This window comes from Odocoileus virginianus, chromosome 19 (genome assembly GCF_023699985.2).
Source record: "Odocoileus virginianus isolate 20LAN1187 ecotype Illinois chromosome 19, Ovbor_1.2, whole genome shotgun sequence".
Lineage (NCBI taxonomy): Eukaryota > Metazoa > Chordata > Mammalia > Artiodactyla > Cervidae > Odocoileus > Odocoileus virginianus.
Window position 1 is genome coordinate 45,052,730 of NC_069692.1, and position 14,206 is coordinate 45,066,935.

At 41.5% G+C, this 14,206-nt stretch overlaps 1 protein-coding gene across 1 annotated transcript in view; it reads left to right on the plus strand.

Annotated features, from left to right (window-relative positions):
- LOC110128392 (uncharacterized) overlaps positions 1-14,206 on the plus strand; it is a 323,980-nt gene that overhangs the window by 91,066 nt on the left and 218,708 nt on the right. Inside the window, exon 4 of the mRNA XM_070450232.1 lies at positions 3,827-3,927. Within this exon, the coding sequence (XP_070306333.1) occupies positions 3,827-3,863 (37 nt within the window). The 3' untranslated portion in view covers positions 3,864-3,927. The remainder of the gene's footprint in view (positions 1-3,826; positions 3,928-14,206) is intronic.

Below are 14,206 nucleotides of genomic sequence, written 5' to 3' on the forward strand. Positions count from 1 at the left end.
GTTCACCTGTTGATGGACGTCTAGGGTGTTTCCAGTTCCTTATCCTAGGGTCTTATTGTTTATCCATTCTATGTGTAATAGTTTGCATCTGCTCGTCTCAAACCCTTCCTCCCCCCACCTCCCTTTCCCCTTGGTAACCACGAGTCAGTTCTCTATGTCTATGAGCCTGTGTCTGTTTCATAAACAAAGTCATTTGTGTCGTATTTTAGATTGCACATGTGAGTGACACCATGTGGTATTTCTCTCTCTCTTTCTGACTCACCTCACTCTGTGTGACCATCTCTAGGTCCTCACATGTTGCTGCAAATGGCAATGTTTCATGTTCGATGGCTGAGTAGCATCCTCCTGCTTACACACACACCATATCTTCCTTACTGATTCCTCTGTCTGTGGACGTTTACGTTGCTTCCGTGTCTCGGCTACTGTGAATGGGGGTTATAAACACACTTTGATTCAATTCCACATGTTTAATATGTGCCTATTAAGTGCAAGGCAGTGTGGTAGATAAGCATGAATGAGTCTTTGAGAGTTCACAATCTAATGGGGGGAGGTTGAGATTTAAGCTCAGGAGTTAAGGACACCATGAGAATGGTGTGTTAGGGATATACAGGACAGACTCTGGTCACATGAGGAGGGGCTGGAGAATCTTAGGAAGCTTGTTGAACTGAGCCTGGAAAGGTGTGGCTGGCAAGGTAGTTTCTGAAATGTTTTCTGTTTCTATTAAGTATCACATACCCTTGGAAATAAATAACTCTACCATTTAATTATTCACTTGTTCATTCAACAACATTGAGGACTCACTGTGGGCCAGTTACTGGACCTTCTTGGATTTACTCAGTATTATTCATTCAATATGTATTGTTTGAGTACCTACCACAAACCCAACACTGTTCTTGACTTCTCTCCATAGACTCTATTTTCTCCCCAGGACTATAATCTGAAGATGGTCAGCCACAGGAGCCTGCTTATGACCATGGAGTCCAGTTCAAGCTTTTTCTTTCTTCCAACACTTCACACCTGACCTGAGATTGTTCACCTCACTACTGTGACTGCAATTTTTCCAAAGCAGGGGCCACTTTAAATTTAATTGAGTCATACATTGGAAAAAAAATGATGAGCAGGGAGACAAAAACTTGAGTTCCAGTCTCGGACTCAGTACTTAATATCTCTCCATCTTAAACATGCCGACTTCTCTCTGTCTGTTCCGTACTTTTAAGGTGAGGATAATAATTTTGACTTCTTAATATTAGAGTGGGTAATTGTGAGGACTGAATAAGAAAAGATATCTGAAAGCCCTTCATCAGCTACAAATCCTATAAACATGGAATATTTTCTTGATTAACACCTTGCTTGGCACAGAAGTTAATAGACATTTGTAAAATACTTGATGACAATGATGAGAATGACTGTAAATGCTTGTTAATGTTAAATACTATCAACACACTCAACAAATGATATTGGAACTAGGTCTATGATAGACTGAATTGTGTTCCCCTCAAAAAACTCATATCCCCTCAAAAACTCATCAGTTAAAGTCATTCCCAAATGTGACTTTATTAGGACCTAGGAGCTTTAAGAGAAAATGAAGATTAAATGAAGCCATAAGGATGGAGTCCTAGTCCAGTTTGCTTGGTATCCTTCAAAGAAGAGGCGATACACCGGGAGTGCTCCTGCCCAGAAGGCCACGTGAGGACATAGCAAGACGACAGCCATCTGTAAGCAGAGGAGAGAGACCTTATAGGTGACCAACGCAGTCAGCGCCGGGATCGTAGACTTTCAGCCTGCAGAATTTAAATTTCTGTTGTTTAAGCCACTGAGTCTGTGATATTTCTATTATGCCTGCCCCTATAAACTAATGCAGGATCCTTATATAAACTTGAATCATCTTTCACTTTCTTAATGGTTTACGCATGCCACAACTAAAATCATCATTTAAAGGGAGAAATCATGGAATAAGGCTCACCTGGAGTTTTAGAACTAAGTCACTGAAAAATAATAACAACACATTTGGTGGATTTGTTGTTGTTTAATCACTAAATTGTGTCCGACTCTTTTGCGACCCCATGGACGGTAGCCCACCAGGCTCCTCTGTCTATGGGATTTCCCAGGCTAGAATACAGGAGAGGGTTGCCATTTCCTTCTCCAGGGGGTCTTCCCGACCAGGGATTGAGCCCTTGTCTTCTGCATTGGCAGGTGGATTCCTTACTGCTGAGCCCCCAGGAAGCCCCATTTGGTAGATTACCAGATATTTAATTGCTACAAATTTGAGAAAGGAGTTATGCTATTCCACCTGATAAAACTGTTTCTTGTTGAAGTTTAGATTATAAAATTTTGAATTATACTGGGAATATTTTATATCAACTAATGCATATCTGTTAAGGTGCACAAATGTGTTATTTGCAAAGAATATTTATATCTATGTGTTTATCTCTCTGTCTCCTAGTAGAAGGGTCAGATGTTAGAATAATGCCTATCAAAGTAATGAAATGCTGGAAGCCTGCAATTCTTTACTGGGTTCATTTCTTACCCAGTAGTGATTATATTTATATATGCATTGATATCTTGTTTTTATTCATGTGGCAGATTTTTCATTTGCAACATGTATGTCCTTGCCTTTTTCAAATCCCCAAATGTATGAAGTGAGAAATACTGCTTGTTTTGTTTTTATTTTTCATGTATCTACACTATAATTTTATTTTGGGTACTTTATTTTTTAATTAAACACATATTATTGACTCATGGCTAAAATGACTAGTTTTTAGAATTAATCACTTAGTACTAAAATGTGGATTTTAGAACACATATTTTCAGTTCTTATTCTCTGATAACTGTAATGTATTATTTTATGTATATAACACTTTCTGAAAAACAAAAGTTTTAAGATCATTTGTTAAAACCAGCTAACATTACAAGATGGGTTATAGAAAGAACACAGTTTTTTGCATCTGATATTGCCTCAAGTGAAGACTTAGTTTGAAGATTTGGCAGAACAAGTGTATCCTTGCAAAGAAATTAAATAATTTGAAAGTTCAGAAACTCATGTAGTCACTCATGTGAGACTAACCATACTATCTTTTACCAAATTAATGTAACCAAATAGTAATGATAGCAATAAGTTAATAGGTTCTTTGGACATATTATACAGTATGTTAACACTTCTGTGAGCAAGGAGGACCTGTCGTAGTGATAAACTTCATGGTCAGAAGCTTTGCTACCTGAAGGATAAATAATGCAGGAAAGCTAACCATGCAATCATCGCAGAAAAATGGTGGGAGGGGGGCAGGACTGAAGTTACCAGAACGTATCCACACTGATGTGACTAGTCTAGCACATTTAACCTTGGGACCGGTTCCTTGTTAATCTAAGTGCAGTCAAGTCATCATCTGTCTACTTAATACTATTCATCCTCATGCTGATCTCTAGTCTAGATCCTTGCTCTGCAAAGTATAGTCCACAGACCAGCAAAGTTATTAGACCTAGAAGTGCTGAATTTGTTTTGAAAATGTTATTTCATATAGGTGTATAGTTGATTAACAATATTGTGAGTTTCAGGGGTACAGCAAAGTGATTCAGTTATACAGATAAGTGTATCTATTCCTTTTCAAATTCTTTTCCCACTTGGGTTGTTACAGAATGCTGAGCAGAGTTCCCTGTGCTATAGAGTAGGTCCTTGATGGCATATAGCAGTGTGTACATGTCAATCCCAAACTCTCAGTCTATCCCACCCTCACGTTCTTCCCCTAGCAACCTTAAATTCATTCTCTAAGTCCATGAGTCTGCTTCTGTGCTGTAAACAAACTCATTTCTTTCTTTCTTTTTTTTTTAGATTCTGCACAGAAGTGATACAGTATGATACTTGCTGAATCTTCACTACACAGTGGTCATAGTGCAGACCTACTGAATTAGGAGTTATTTACAAAATCCCAGGTGAGTTATTTGCATATTAAAGTTGGGGAACGCAGTTCCTCTCTGCTCTTAGATGTGTAAGAATCACCTGAACATCTTTTTAACATGCAGATTCTGATTTAGCAGATGTGGGGTAGACCCTGAGATTCTGCATTTCTAACAAGCTCTTGAATGACATCAGTGCCCAGGGGGACCACACTTTGAGCAATCAGGAGTAGAGCAGTGGTCCCCAAACTTCTCTGATGATGCAATCACCCAGAGAAGCTATTAACACAGAATTCTAGGTGTATTACAGGAACCACTGTATTAGAATGCTCTGGAGAGTGACGTGGGAAAAATTTTGACTTTTAGGTAATTCTTATCATAACATGTTTGGAAAACTCTCGTAGGCCAGTTCTTATATCGATATTTTGTTCACACCAGCCAGCGCCACTAAATGGGACACATTCGCCAATGACTCAGCGACCATGTTTATATAAATACTGCTATTTGAATGTTCACTGAATTCCTGGACATACTTGTCATCCTGAAAGTCATTCTGCCTAGCGGAGGAAGATAATTTTACAAAAGCCATTTACTTTACTGCTTTCTTTGTTTTGTGCTCTCTCTCCAGGAATGGGAGAGAGGATGGAAAGAAAAAAGAATGCGAATAGTTAAAATACTTTCTCCCACCTTGTAGGTGAATCAGCCAGCCACTCTCTGCACCATCTTTCCCAGATTCTTAGAGGGGGCTGTTCTGGCCTCTCTTACCCTGTTCTCCTGAATGTAGAGCCTTTCCCAGGGATCTCAAGCCAGGCTGGCCAGCCAGAAGCAAGTCTGTCTGTAGGCCATTGGTCATTCTTTGGATGCGCCTGTCTTCCCTAGGGCAAGGGTGCGTGATCATGGCAGACTCTCCTAAACTCTGCAGTCTTATTTTTGTAGCCTTTAGTGCGTTGCAATATATTTTGACCTAATTGTTTATAATTAGATTCCATGGTAGCTCAGACAGTAAACAATCTACCTGCAATGCGGAAGACCTGGGTTTGATCCCTGGGTTGGGAAGATCTCCTGGAGAAGGGAATGGCTACCCACTCCAGTATTCTTGCTTGGAGAATTCCATGGACAGAGGAGCCTGGCAGGCTATAGTTCATGGGCTACAAAGTGTCAGACACAACTGAGTGATACACACAGGTTATAAAGAAAATCATTTTTAGGTAATACACTGATGCATTTCTTAACTGTTTCAGTCCCAAATACAATTTGCTTGCATTGTATTCTCTCTTGGAATGATTTTTTTCCTTTATTTATATAAAAGCAACATACTTTTCACTGTTAGCCTCAGTCATAATCCCTCCTGAGCTTCTCTTGGAGGATCTCTCTCTTGTCAGTTCCCTCTTCCTTAATTATTACGGTACTAACATTCATACACAGGGTGGCATATGGGTGAGGTAACAAGGAAAAATCGTGTTTTCGAGTCACAAGTCCTGGATTTTAGTTCCACCTCTGCCACATACTAGTTGTGTGCCTTTGGGCAGGAGATTTAACATTGCTGAGCTTCATATAAAAATTGGAATGATAATATCTACTGGTGCTTGGGAACTCATATGCAATCACATTTATCAGAAGCTTGCACAGCACATGAGACATAGCAAGAATCCAGTAATTCATAGCTTTTGTTGTTACTATCAATACTGTTGTGCTTGGTTGCTCAGGCGAGTCCGACTCTGTGCGACCCCACGGACTCTAGCCTGAAAGGCTCCTCTGTCCGTGGGGATTCTCCAGGCAACAAAACTGGAGTGGGTTGCCACACCATCCTTCAGACCAAATCCACGTCTCCCGCATTGCAGGCAGATTCTTTACTGTCTGAGCTACCAGGGAAGCTCTCCAATACTGTCACTACCATGTATTATAATTTAACTGCTCCACGTTTATAAGTTTTTACCTGCTTTAAAAACAACCAAAGGCAGAAGTAATATTTGACTCTGTTTTTGTTTTGTTTTCTTATGTTTGTTTTGACCGTGCTGTGTGGCATGTGAGATCTTAGTTCCCTGACCAGGGATAGCCTGCTGCTTTGGAAGTGTGGAATCTTCACCTGGAACCTCAGAGAAGTCCCAGAAATAACATTTGACTCTGTTTGGGATGTTCCTTTGGTTCTGAAAATGGTGCAGGCAGGTCTTGAGACAAAGGTTTAAAAGGTCACACATGACGATGAAATGTGAACCCCAAAAAGAAGTTAAGGGAGTTCTGTGCCCAGAGCTCAGAGCCAGCACAGACACAGAACACAGGATGCCAACTGCCGCATTTTCCCAACGATGCCCTGTAGAATCCTGTCAGCTCTGGGAGATGGTCTTGGGAAGTGAGCACACTGAAACGGAAACCTTTGAGTTGGAATTAGAACATTGCTAGCTGCAGCCTCCCTTTAAGGGCTAATATTAAAGCCTTGCTGCAAAGAGAACTGTTGAACTTGGTTCAACCCAGTGTTTTCCAAGTGATTTGGCTGTGAAACTCTTTTTTCCCCTAATGAACAGTTACACACAATAAACATTTGACTGGTGTGAGAACCATCGTCATGACCATCAGAGAGGTCTTTATTCCCAGCAGCTCTGCGCTCCAGGCTGTGTTAACCAGAGTGCAGGGATGTGCCGGTGCTTCCACACACTGTTCTATAGCATACGTTGACATGTTTTGCTTTGATGAATTGCACCTGCCCAGATGAAGTTATCCCCAGCACACATCTAGACTAATCCATTGGCAGAACTGCTTCAGCCCTGTGTCCATAAATAAGTATGTGAAGCTTATATCTAAGCTCAATTTGGAGGAAAGCAATTGAGTTTCACTTATTGCATTGCTCAAGTGGTGAGAGCTGGGGTTCTATGTGATTACGGCTTTACCTGGTCAGGAAAATATTCATGACTGCATCTCTTTACTGGCTTTATTCTCCATCCTTTAGGTAAGTAAAACTTGTTTGTGGTGTCTTGCCTGATCTTTCCATCACTCTAAACCTACTCTCAGCGTTTGTCAACATTGTGGTCATATAACACTATCACAACATTGTTAACTGGTTATACCTCAATACAAAAAAAAAGTTTAGCAACAACGACAACAAAAAACTGTGGTCATGTAATACAACAAATATCAGCAATACTTTCCCAGGAACACCCTAATCCTCCGTGTTGATTTGGAAGCTGTTTCTATCTTTCTGAGCCTTTTTTTCCCTTTTTCTTTAAGATTTTTGACTGCAGCCAGTGCATCCTGGTGGGATCTGAGTTCCCCAACCAGGGACTAAATGCTGGTCCCTTGCATTGGAAGGCAGGGTCCCAATCACTGTACCACCAGGGAAGTCCCTTTCTGACCTTTTAAGAAGCTACCATTGTCAAATGTGAAAAAAAATCCCACATTTTAAACTTAGAAATTATATTATGAAATTATAGTCTCAAAGAACGGGTCAGTAAATTAACTCAACTGATTATGCTTTTGCTGAGTTACTTATCCGAAGTAAGTTGTGCTTGATTTCACACCTGCTTGTGTTAGTTGTTTTCTTGTTACACTTTCATAATTTAATTAGATATCACATATCCCATGACCAGAGTACCATAGAGAAGATTGTTGTTGAATGCTTTGTGTAAAAACTAGTTAAAAAGCAAACTGTCCAAAAAACCCCTAAAAATTGAGTTGCCAAAATGTTATCACTGTAAACTTAGGTGTGGGAAAAACAATTTTAAAAGTTGGGAGCGGGAGGGTCATAAAAATCTGGAAGTGCCTTTAAATTCTTCGTTCACTTAAAAGACATTAAAGCTGGACATCATAGATAATATATTATCAATTATAAAAAGACAATGGGGACTTCCAATCTCTGGATCCATATGCTAATGAAAAGTTTGATTCTAAACCAAATCTTATTGAATACATGTGTTCTTATGTTTTTAGTCAAAATGAATTATGTATGGTATACAGGTTTTATTATATATCATTTTTCAAAATAACCTTTTGGTCTAACTCTCTTTCTCAGTTTACTGACCAGCTTGTGGGTCTAGTCTTGTCATCTGGATAAGAGGTTTCTGTTGTGTGAATGTTGTGATAAATGAAGCTTCGGATTCTGCCCGCCCATAGTGTTAGCTCTTCTCCCTTCCCAGCTGTAATGTGCACGTGCTGAACCGCAGATCTCCGTGCTCCTCTTAGCGGCTTGCCGCACCCACCTTCTGGCTCTCCTCTGCTCCACGTCTGTATGAACAGTTTAAGAGATGACCAGTAGGCACTCTTCCCGCTTCCGGATCTGTCAGCTGTCACAGCCACCGCCTCACTCTCTCTAAATTCATGAAGTCCAGACGTCGGCTTGTCTGAATACCAGAAACCCAGCTAGCCTTTCTTAGCCCTGCATTTGCGTCTTTAAACTGGTGACTTGCTTTGGCCGCTGACAGCTCAGATGCTCATCTTTGTTTCACCTCCTGACTCATGCATGGGTCTCTCAACGGTCCTTCCCATATTTTCATGGCCGTTTACCTCCGGGCCGAGCTTCTGGCTGATGGTCCCTTGTCCTGGTCTTCACCTGGCACTGTCCACGTCTTCCAGTTTTTAATTTCCTAACTGGGTACTGAAGTGATTTTGCCCTTTCCACCATGTGTTTCATCAGAGGCGGGAGACCGGAACTTTACTAGAATGGCAGACATGCTTTGCATGTATTGTTCCCATTCTCTTCTTTTTTACTTTTATTTTTTGGTCACAATGAGAGATCTTAGTTCCCCAAGCAAGGATGGAACCCGCACGACCTGTAGTGGAAGTGCAGAGTCTTAACGACTGGACCGCCAGGGAAACCCCCTGTTCTTTATTATTTTGAACTGAATCTAGGGGCAAAGATAAAGCTGGAGGGCCTAATCTCTTGAATTACACAGCTTGTTCGCAGGCATCTTAGTAACCATCCACCATACGATGTCAAGCTCACTCTGGGTTATTAATCATATATATATCTTGATCGTGGTTGGCTTCTAGGAACCACGGCTACAAGTTCAATCCAACCATGGAAGGCTGGTAGATTCTGCCAATAAAAAGATAAAGAGGAAGTGAGGCGGGAGTGGGAGTGGTGGTGGTGACTTATTGTAGAGATAAGTTATATTCTTGGGTCATGGTAGAGAATAAACTCAATGAAGTTATTATGAAGACAAAGCCCGGAAAGGAATAAGAAAATGATGCTTTTGCTTAGAATACTTTGTCTCTAGAACAAATAATTAAATGATTAGCATTTAAAGAAGGAGCTAGAATAGCTTAAAACATATTTTTTTAAACATTAAAACATCAAGTATGGTTGATTTACAGTGGCGTGTTACTTTCAGGTGTATAGCAAAGTAATTCAGTTATACATACATATATATGTATATACATATTCTTTTTCAGAGTCATTTTCTTTATAGGTTATTACCAGATATTGAATGTAGTTCACTGTGCTATACAGTAAGTCATTATTTATCTATTTTTATAGATAGTAGTGTGTATCTATCCATCCTAAACTCCTAATGTATTCCTCTCCCCTCTTTGGGAGCCATAAGTTTGTTAATACATATTTTAGACTTACTATTATTATAGAAACAATGAGAATGAGAACGTGTTTCACCCTGTGGTTCTGGTCCTCACACCTCTCTCTCCAGATGCCCTTGTGTGATGCTGAATCAGGCTGTCCAGTGACATAGCAAGTGACAATCCGCATGAACGAGTACAAAGGTCAATACGCCTACACCAGTTATTAACCCAGGTGGAAACTCCAACCTAGCCATTTATTTCCAGATGGACTTGTAGATGTTATTACATGGTTTTATAGCTCACTCAATATTGAAACTTCTATTTGGAATTTATCTGTTAGATTTAGATAGTACGTGTGATGGAAGTATTAATAAATGTGACACATTAATAAATGTGACAAAAAATAGTCTATAGTGATTCTATCTCTAATAGTTTTCAGTTCTTGATTAGCAAGTCAAGAGCTTAGGGATATGATTCAGTAATACAGAAAATAAACACAGTATATTGCATACTATGCAAAAAAACCCCAACAAACCAAACAAACCCTAGTATCCTGGATATAGGTACAGGGATAATTTCCATAATAGAAAAAGACACAGTGTCTTTAGGTAAAGTAATACTGGTGGCAGAGGCTTCTCTTTCACAGTAGGGTGTGAGAGCTGTCCAGATAACTGAAGCAAAAAGTTACTCTGTGCCATTTAACCAATAGTTAAAAGCAAAAGATCCAAAAACAATAAAGAATCTCATTGGTATTAGTAGGCCATCCTTGGCCACTGCTACTTGATATAATGAGGGGTGATAATTCAGACAGAAGGGATTTAAATGAATTTGCATGCTGATTATTAGCAGTAATAATAATTTAAATTACCTTCATTTTTTAATACATTGATTGTTAAGATGCAAAGATTTTAAAGCATGTGTCAAAAATTCCTAATTCTAACCCTAAACTTCTCATATCTTAGCCAGTGGATTTCTTACGGACTGTCCCAAACAAGTGATCTTTGTTGGATTCCTTCATCCTTTCAGGCAGAAGGAGGTACCTTTTAAAATACATAAAGATACTTGACTCCCTCCCCCACATCCCACCCCTTGGTCCCAGATGTCAGGCACCCTTTCCCCATCCTCAGAGGAAGTGAGCCTCATTCCCATAGATGTTCTTTTGCTCCTTAGCATAAGGTGAGTGGTTCCAGATACAGCCTCTCCTTTAGCTTCCTACTGGTGAGAGTCATTCTTCATCTCCCTCAAATGCCAGGGAATATGTAACGCGTTCTCTCAGTGGTTCCTCCAAAGTCTGTCTCACCTAGCCTGAAATAATGACGAACGGTCTTTTTTTCATGCTCTGTGGATAAGTGAGATTCTGTGTGGTCCACTAACAACTTCCCAGAACAGTATTTCCTCCCTGGCATCTCTGATGTCATCCCCACTAGGCTAGAGGTGGGTAAGCATTATTGCTGGTGGAGCTGGGGTCCCACTCTCTTAGCTTGCCCTCCCTTTATGGAATCCTTGACAGACATTGTTTTTATAGACCTCTGTAGTCTCTGCCAAAATTCCTCGTAAGCAGGAAAAGTCGAATTTAACATCTTGCTCCAACTGCATTTGTAATATGGCTTATTAAGTGGAAGAGGTTTTTATGTACAATATTTTGTATATGTCAAGGAAGGAATCTTTGAAGGAGGTCCGAATTGCACATCTTGATTTCTCCCAGTATGGGCAGAAAGTGGGACAGGGGATCTAATAGAAAGAACCTCAATAAATGCGTAACATAAATAAATGTTTATATCTCCAGACAAAAGGAAAGTATAAGGTAAGAGACTAAAATCCAGAAAGTAATGTCAAACTTACATGCTGTGAAGGAAAGAGACCAATATAGGATGGAGGTTAGAGTGTTAAAAATCAGCTGATTCTACACATCAGAGGAAAACAGAGCCCTAGAAATATTTCCGGCTGCTCCCAAGAAAGATGAGATGGAATTGATGTCATGGAATTATGGTCAATTCAAGAGCTAAGGATTTTCAAACTTCTGAACAATGCATGTCAGAAAACCTACTGGTTCCCACTGACCCCTTGGAGGCATAAACTCTGAAAGCATCAGGAGGTGCTTCAGCTTAAGAGACTGGCATGGGTGATTCAAGGTCCGGGGAGGAGGGAGGAACCTACCCTCAGAGGCAGGTTTCATAGCCCTAAAACATTCAAGAGCAAGAAGTACTGGCAGCATCCGCTGGGGCTCAGAGAACACATCTTGAGGAAGAAGCTGGAGATGTTGCGGAGAAGGCAAGGTTGCTACAATGCAGGATACTCTGACTTGCAGTGTCTGCATCACTCAGGTCCATGGTTAGTACAGCATACCAGGAAGACAGGGCTTCAAAGGAAAGTGGAAAGTAAGACTTTCTAAACATAGGAGATGGGGAAGCAGACAGCCTAAAGTAAGGCCTTATGGCTGGGAGTGTCACCACAGGGTCATTTTCTAATATTTGCAAGAAAACCAGGATGTCATAAATGCCACTCTCCGAAGGAGAAGGCCCTGGTGGGATTCCTACGCACCTTCTGCCTGCCCTGGTCACCCCTACAGGGGTCGCTACCAGCCCCGGAGGTGAGATTTCTTCTGAGCTAGTTTGCGTCATGGGTTCTGGACTTTGGGTGCCTGGCTGAGATGCTTCATACTCCCTGAGCTTCAGGAGTCTCTTCTAGTGTTTCCTCTGACGATGCTCCTAACCCAGTCTCTTCCTGGCAGCAACCGCCTCCAGATGTTGCTGGGGCGCCCAGTGCATTCCACGAGGGGGTCCCAGTTCTGCTGTTGAAGGCGCGCCGCGTCTACCAAAGCGATGTTACCGAGATAGACTCGGTAACTATCTGAAAGACCGAGCGAGCGGAATCAGACACTTCGGAGGGAAGAATTCAGGCTTTTTATTCTTTGATCTTCAACTCGCAAGGGTCTATAATTTTGGACTTTAATTTTCACCTAGAAATGCATTCATGGAAAGGTTTGTAGTGTTCAAATTTGAGGCATATTTTACACTGCTGAGTTTTTTTGTTATTTAGGCTTATTAAAACATACATTGTGCTATTTGGGCAGCATGGTGAGGCATAATCTAAAGATGAGAAATGGAATAGAGGGTAATTTTTTAGCTTCAGGTGAAACATGGAGTTAAAGTCCTAACCCATTTTAGAGGTTTCTGAAGACAGAAATTGGAGACACCTTCCTCATTTCAAGAAGAATAAAGAAAGGAGCAGTACTCGCGGGAATCAGTCCCAGGAAAGGGGAGGCAAGTTTGCCCTGATAACCTTCTCTTCTCCTCCCGCTAGGGGCCTCCTCACCCTTGGCCCACAGCAGCTGGGCGGGTGAGTCAGATGACTTGAGAGCAAACACTCAGAAAATATGAGGGAGGGACAAGTTTCTCCCTTTTCTCGTGCTCCTGTTGACCCATATGTCAGAAGCTTATATCCTGTAGGAAATATTGGGGAGCATTTTCTGCTCCCCCTTATACCCTCTTAGCCTCTCCTTTCTGAGAGAGACTCTATCCTGTTACCCAACCAAACTTGGGTCAGCTGGCCCTGTGCATGGCAAAGCCAAACAACTGACGCTGGGTTCTGTGACGAAAGGCTCGGTCAGCACAAGGCGCCCAGCATGGGCTCAGGCGCGGAGAACCGGCCGCTCGCCCTCCACAGACCCCAACTCCTGATGGCTTTTGGGGAAGGGTTTTGGAGACAAGGCCTTCCCTGGTGGTTCAGATGGTAAATAATCTGCTTGCGATGCAGGAGACCCGGCTTCGACCCCTGGATCAGGAAGATCTCCTAGAGAAGAGAATGGCAACCCACTCCAGTGTCCGTGGCTGGGAAATCCCCTGGACAAAGGAGCCTGGTGGGCTGCAGTCCATGGGGTCGCAAAGAGTCAGACATAACTGAGTGACTAACTCTTTCACTTTAAAGGCAAAGTGAGGGAATTTGGGGTTGGTGGATGCAAACTACTACATTTAGGGTGGATAAACAACAGGGTCCTAATGGATAGCACAAGGAACCATATTCAGTATCCTGTGATAAACCATAATGGGAAACAACATAAAAAAGAAAGAATATATCACGTGCATAACTGAGTCACTTTTCTGGACAGCAGAGGCTGGCACAACATTATAAATCAACTATACGTCAGTGAAAAATGATTAAAATTTTTTTATAAAAGCTAGGTAAGGGAGAGACTTGTGGGGTGTCTAATGAGCATGTAGACACTCTTCTGATTGGTCGGCGGTGAGGGAACACGTGGTGTTTCATAAATTAACATCATCAGCCTTCTGGTTCCTGCTGGTCTGCGGTCTACCCACTGGTAGTCAGCAGTTGGCTTCTTCCACCTAGCTGGGACTTTAGTATTTGCAAACAACTCAAGGATATGGCTTAGGATATTATCTATCTGTAAATAGATATATAAATGTGAATAAATATAAATAATAAATATAGCTCTATTTACAGATAGATAATATCTATTTATTATCGAGGAGATACTGAAGGTCCCTGTCTTTGCTTTATGGCTGAACCATCACTATTTCGGCCCAAGCTTCTCTGCAGCGAAGAGGCCGGGAATGCCCGGCGGGGAAGGCTCTGTCCTGGGAGGGCCCCTCGGGGACCTGCTTGCTCTCACTCCCTGCTCTGGAGGGAGCCGGACCCAGGCTCTGACCTCATGCAAGGAGAACTGCTCTTTCTCAGGAGTCAGCCTCAGAATGATCAGATTCGTTTTGAGGGGAAAGAGGGAAGTCTGATTTAGGCTACAAGTCAAAGCCATTAGGCTGCAACTCAAAGCCCTTCAACATAATAGCTCCAC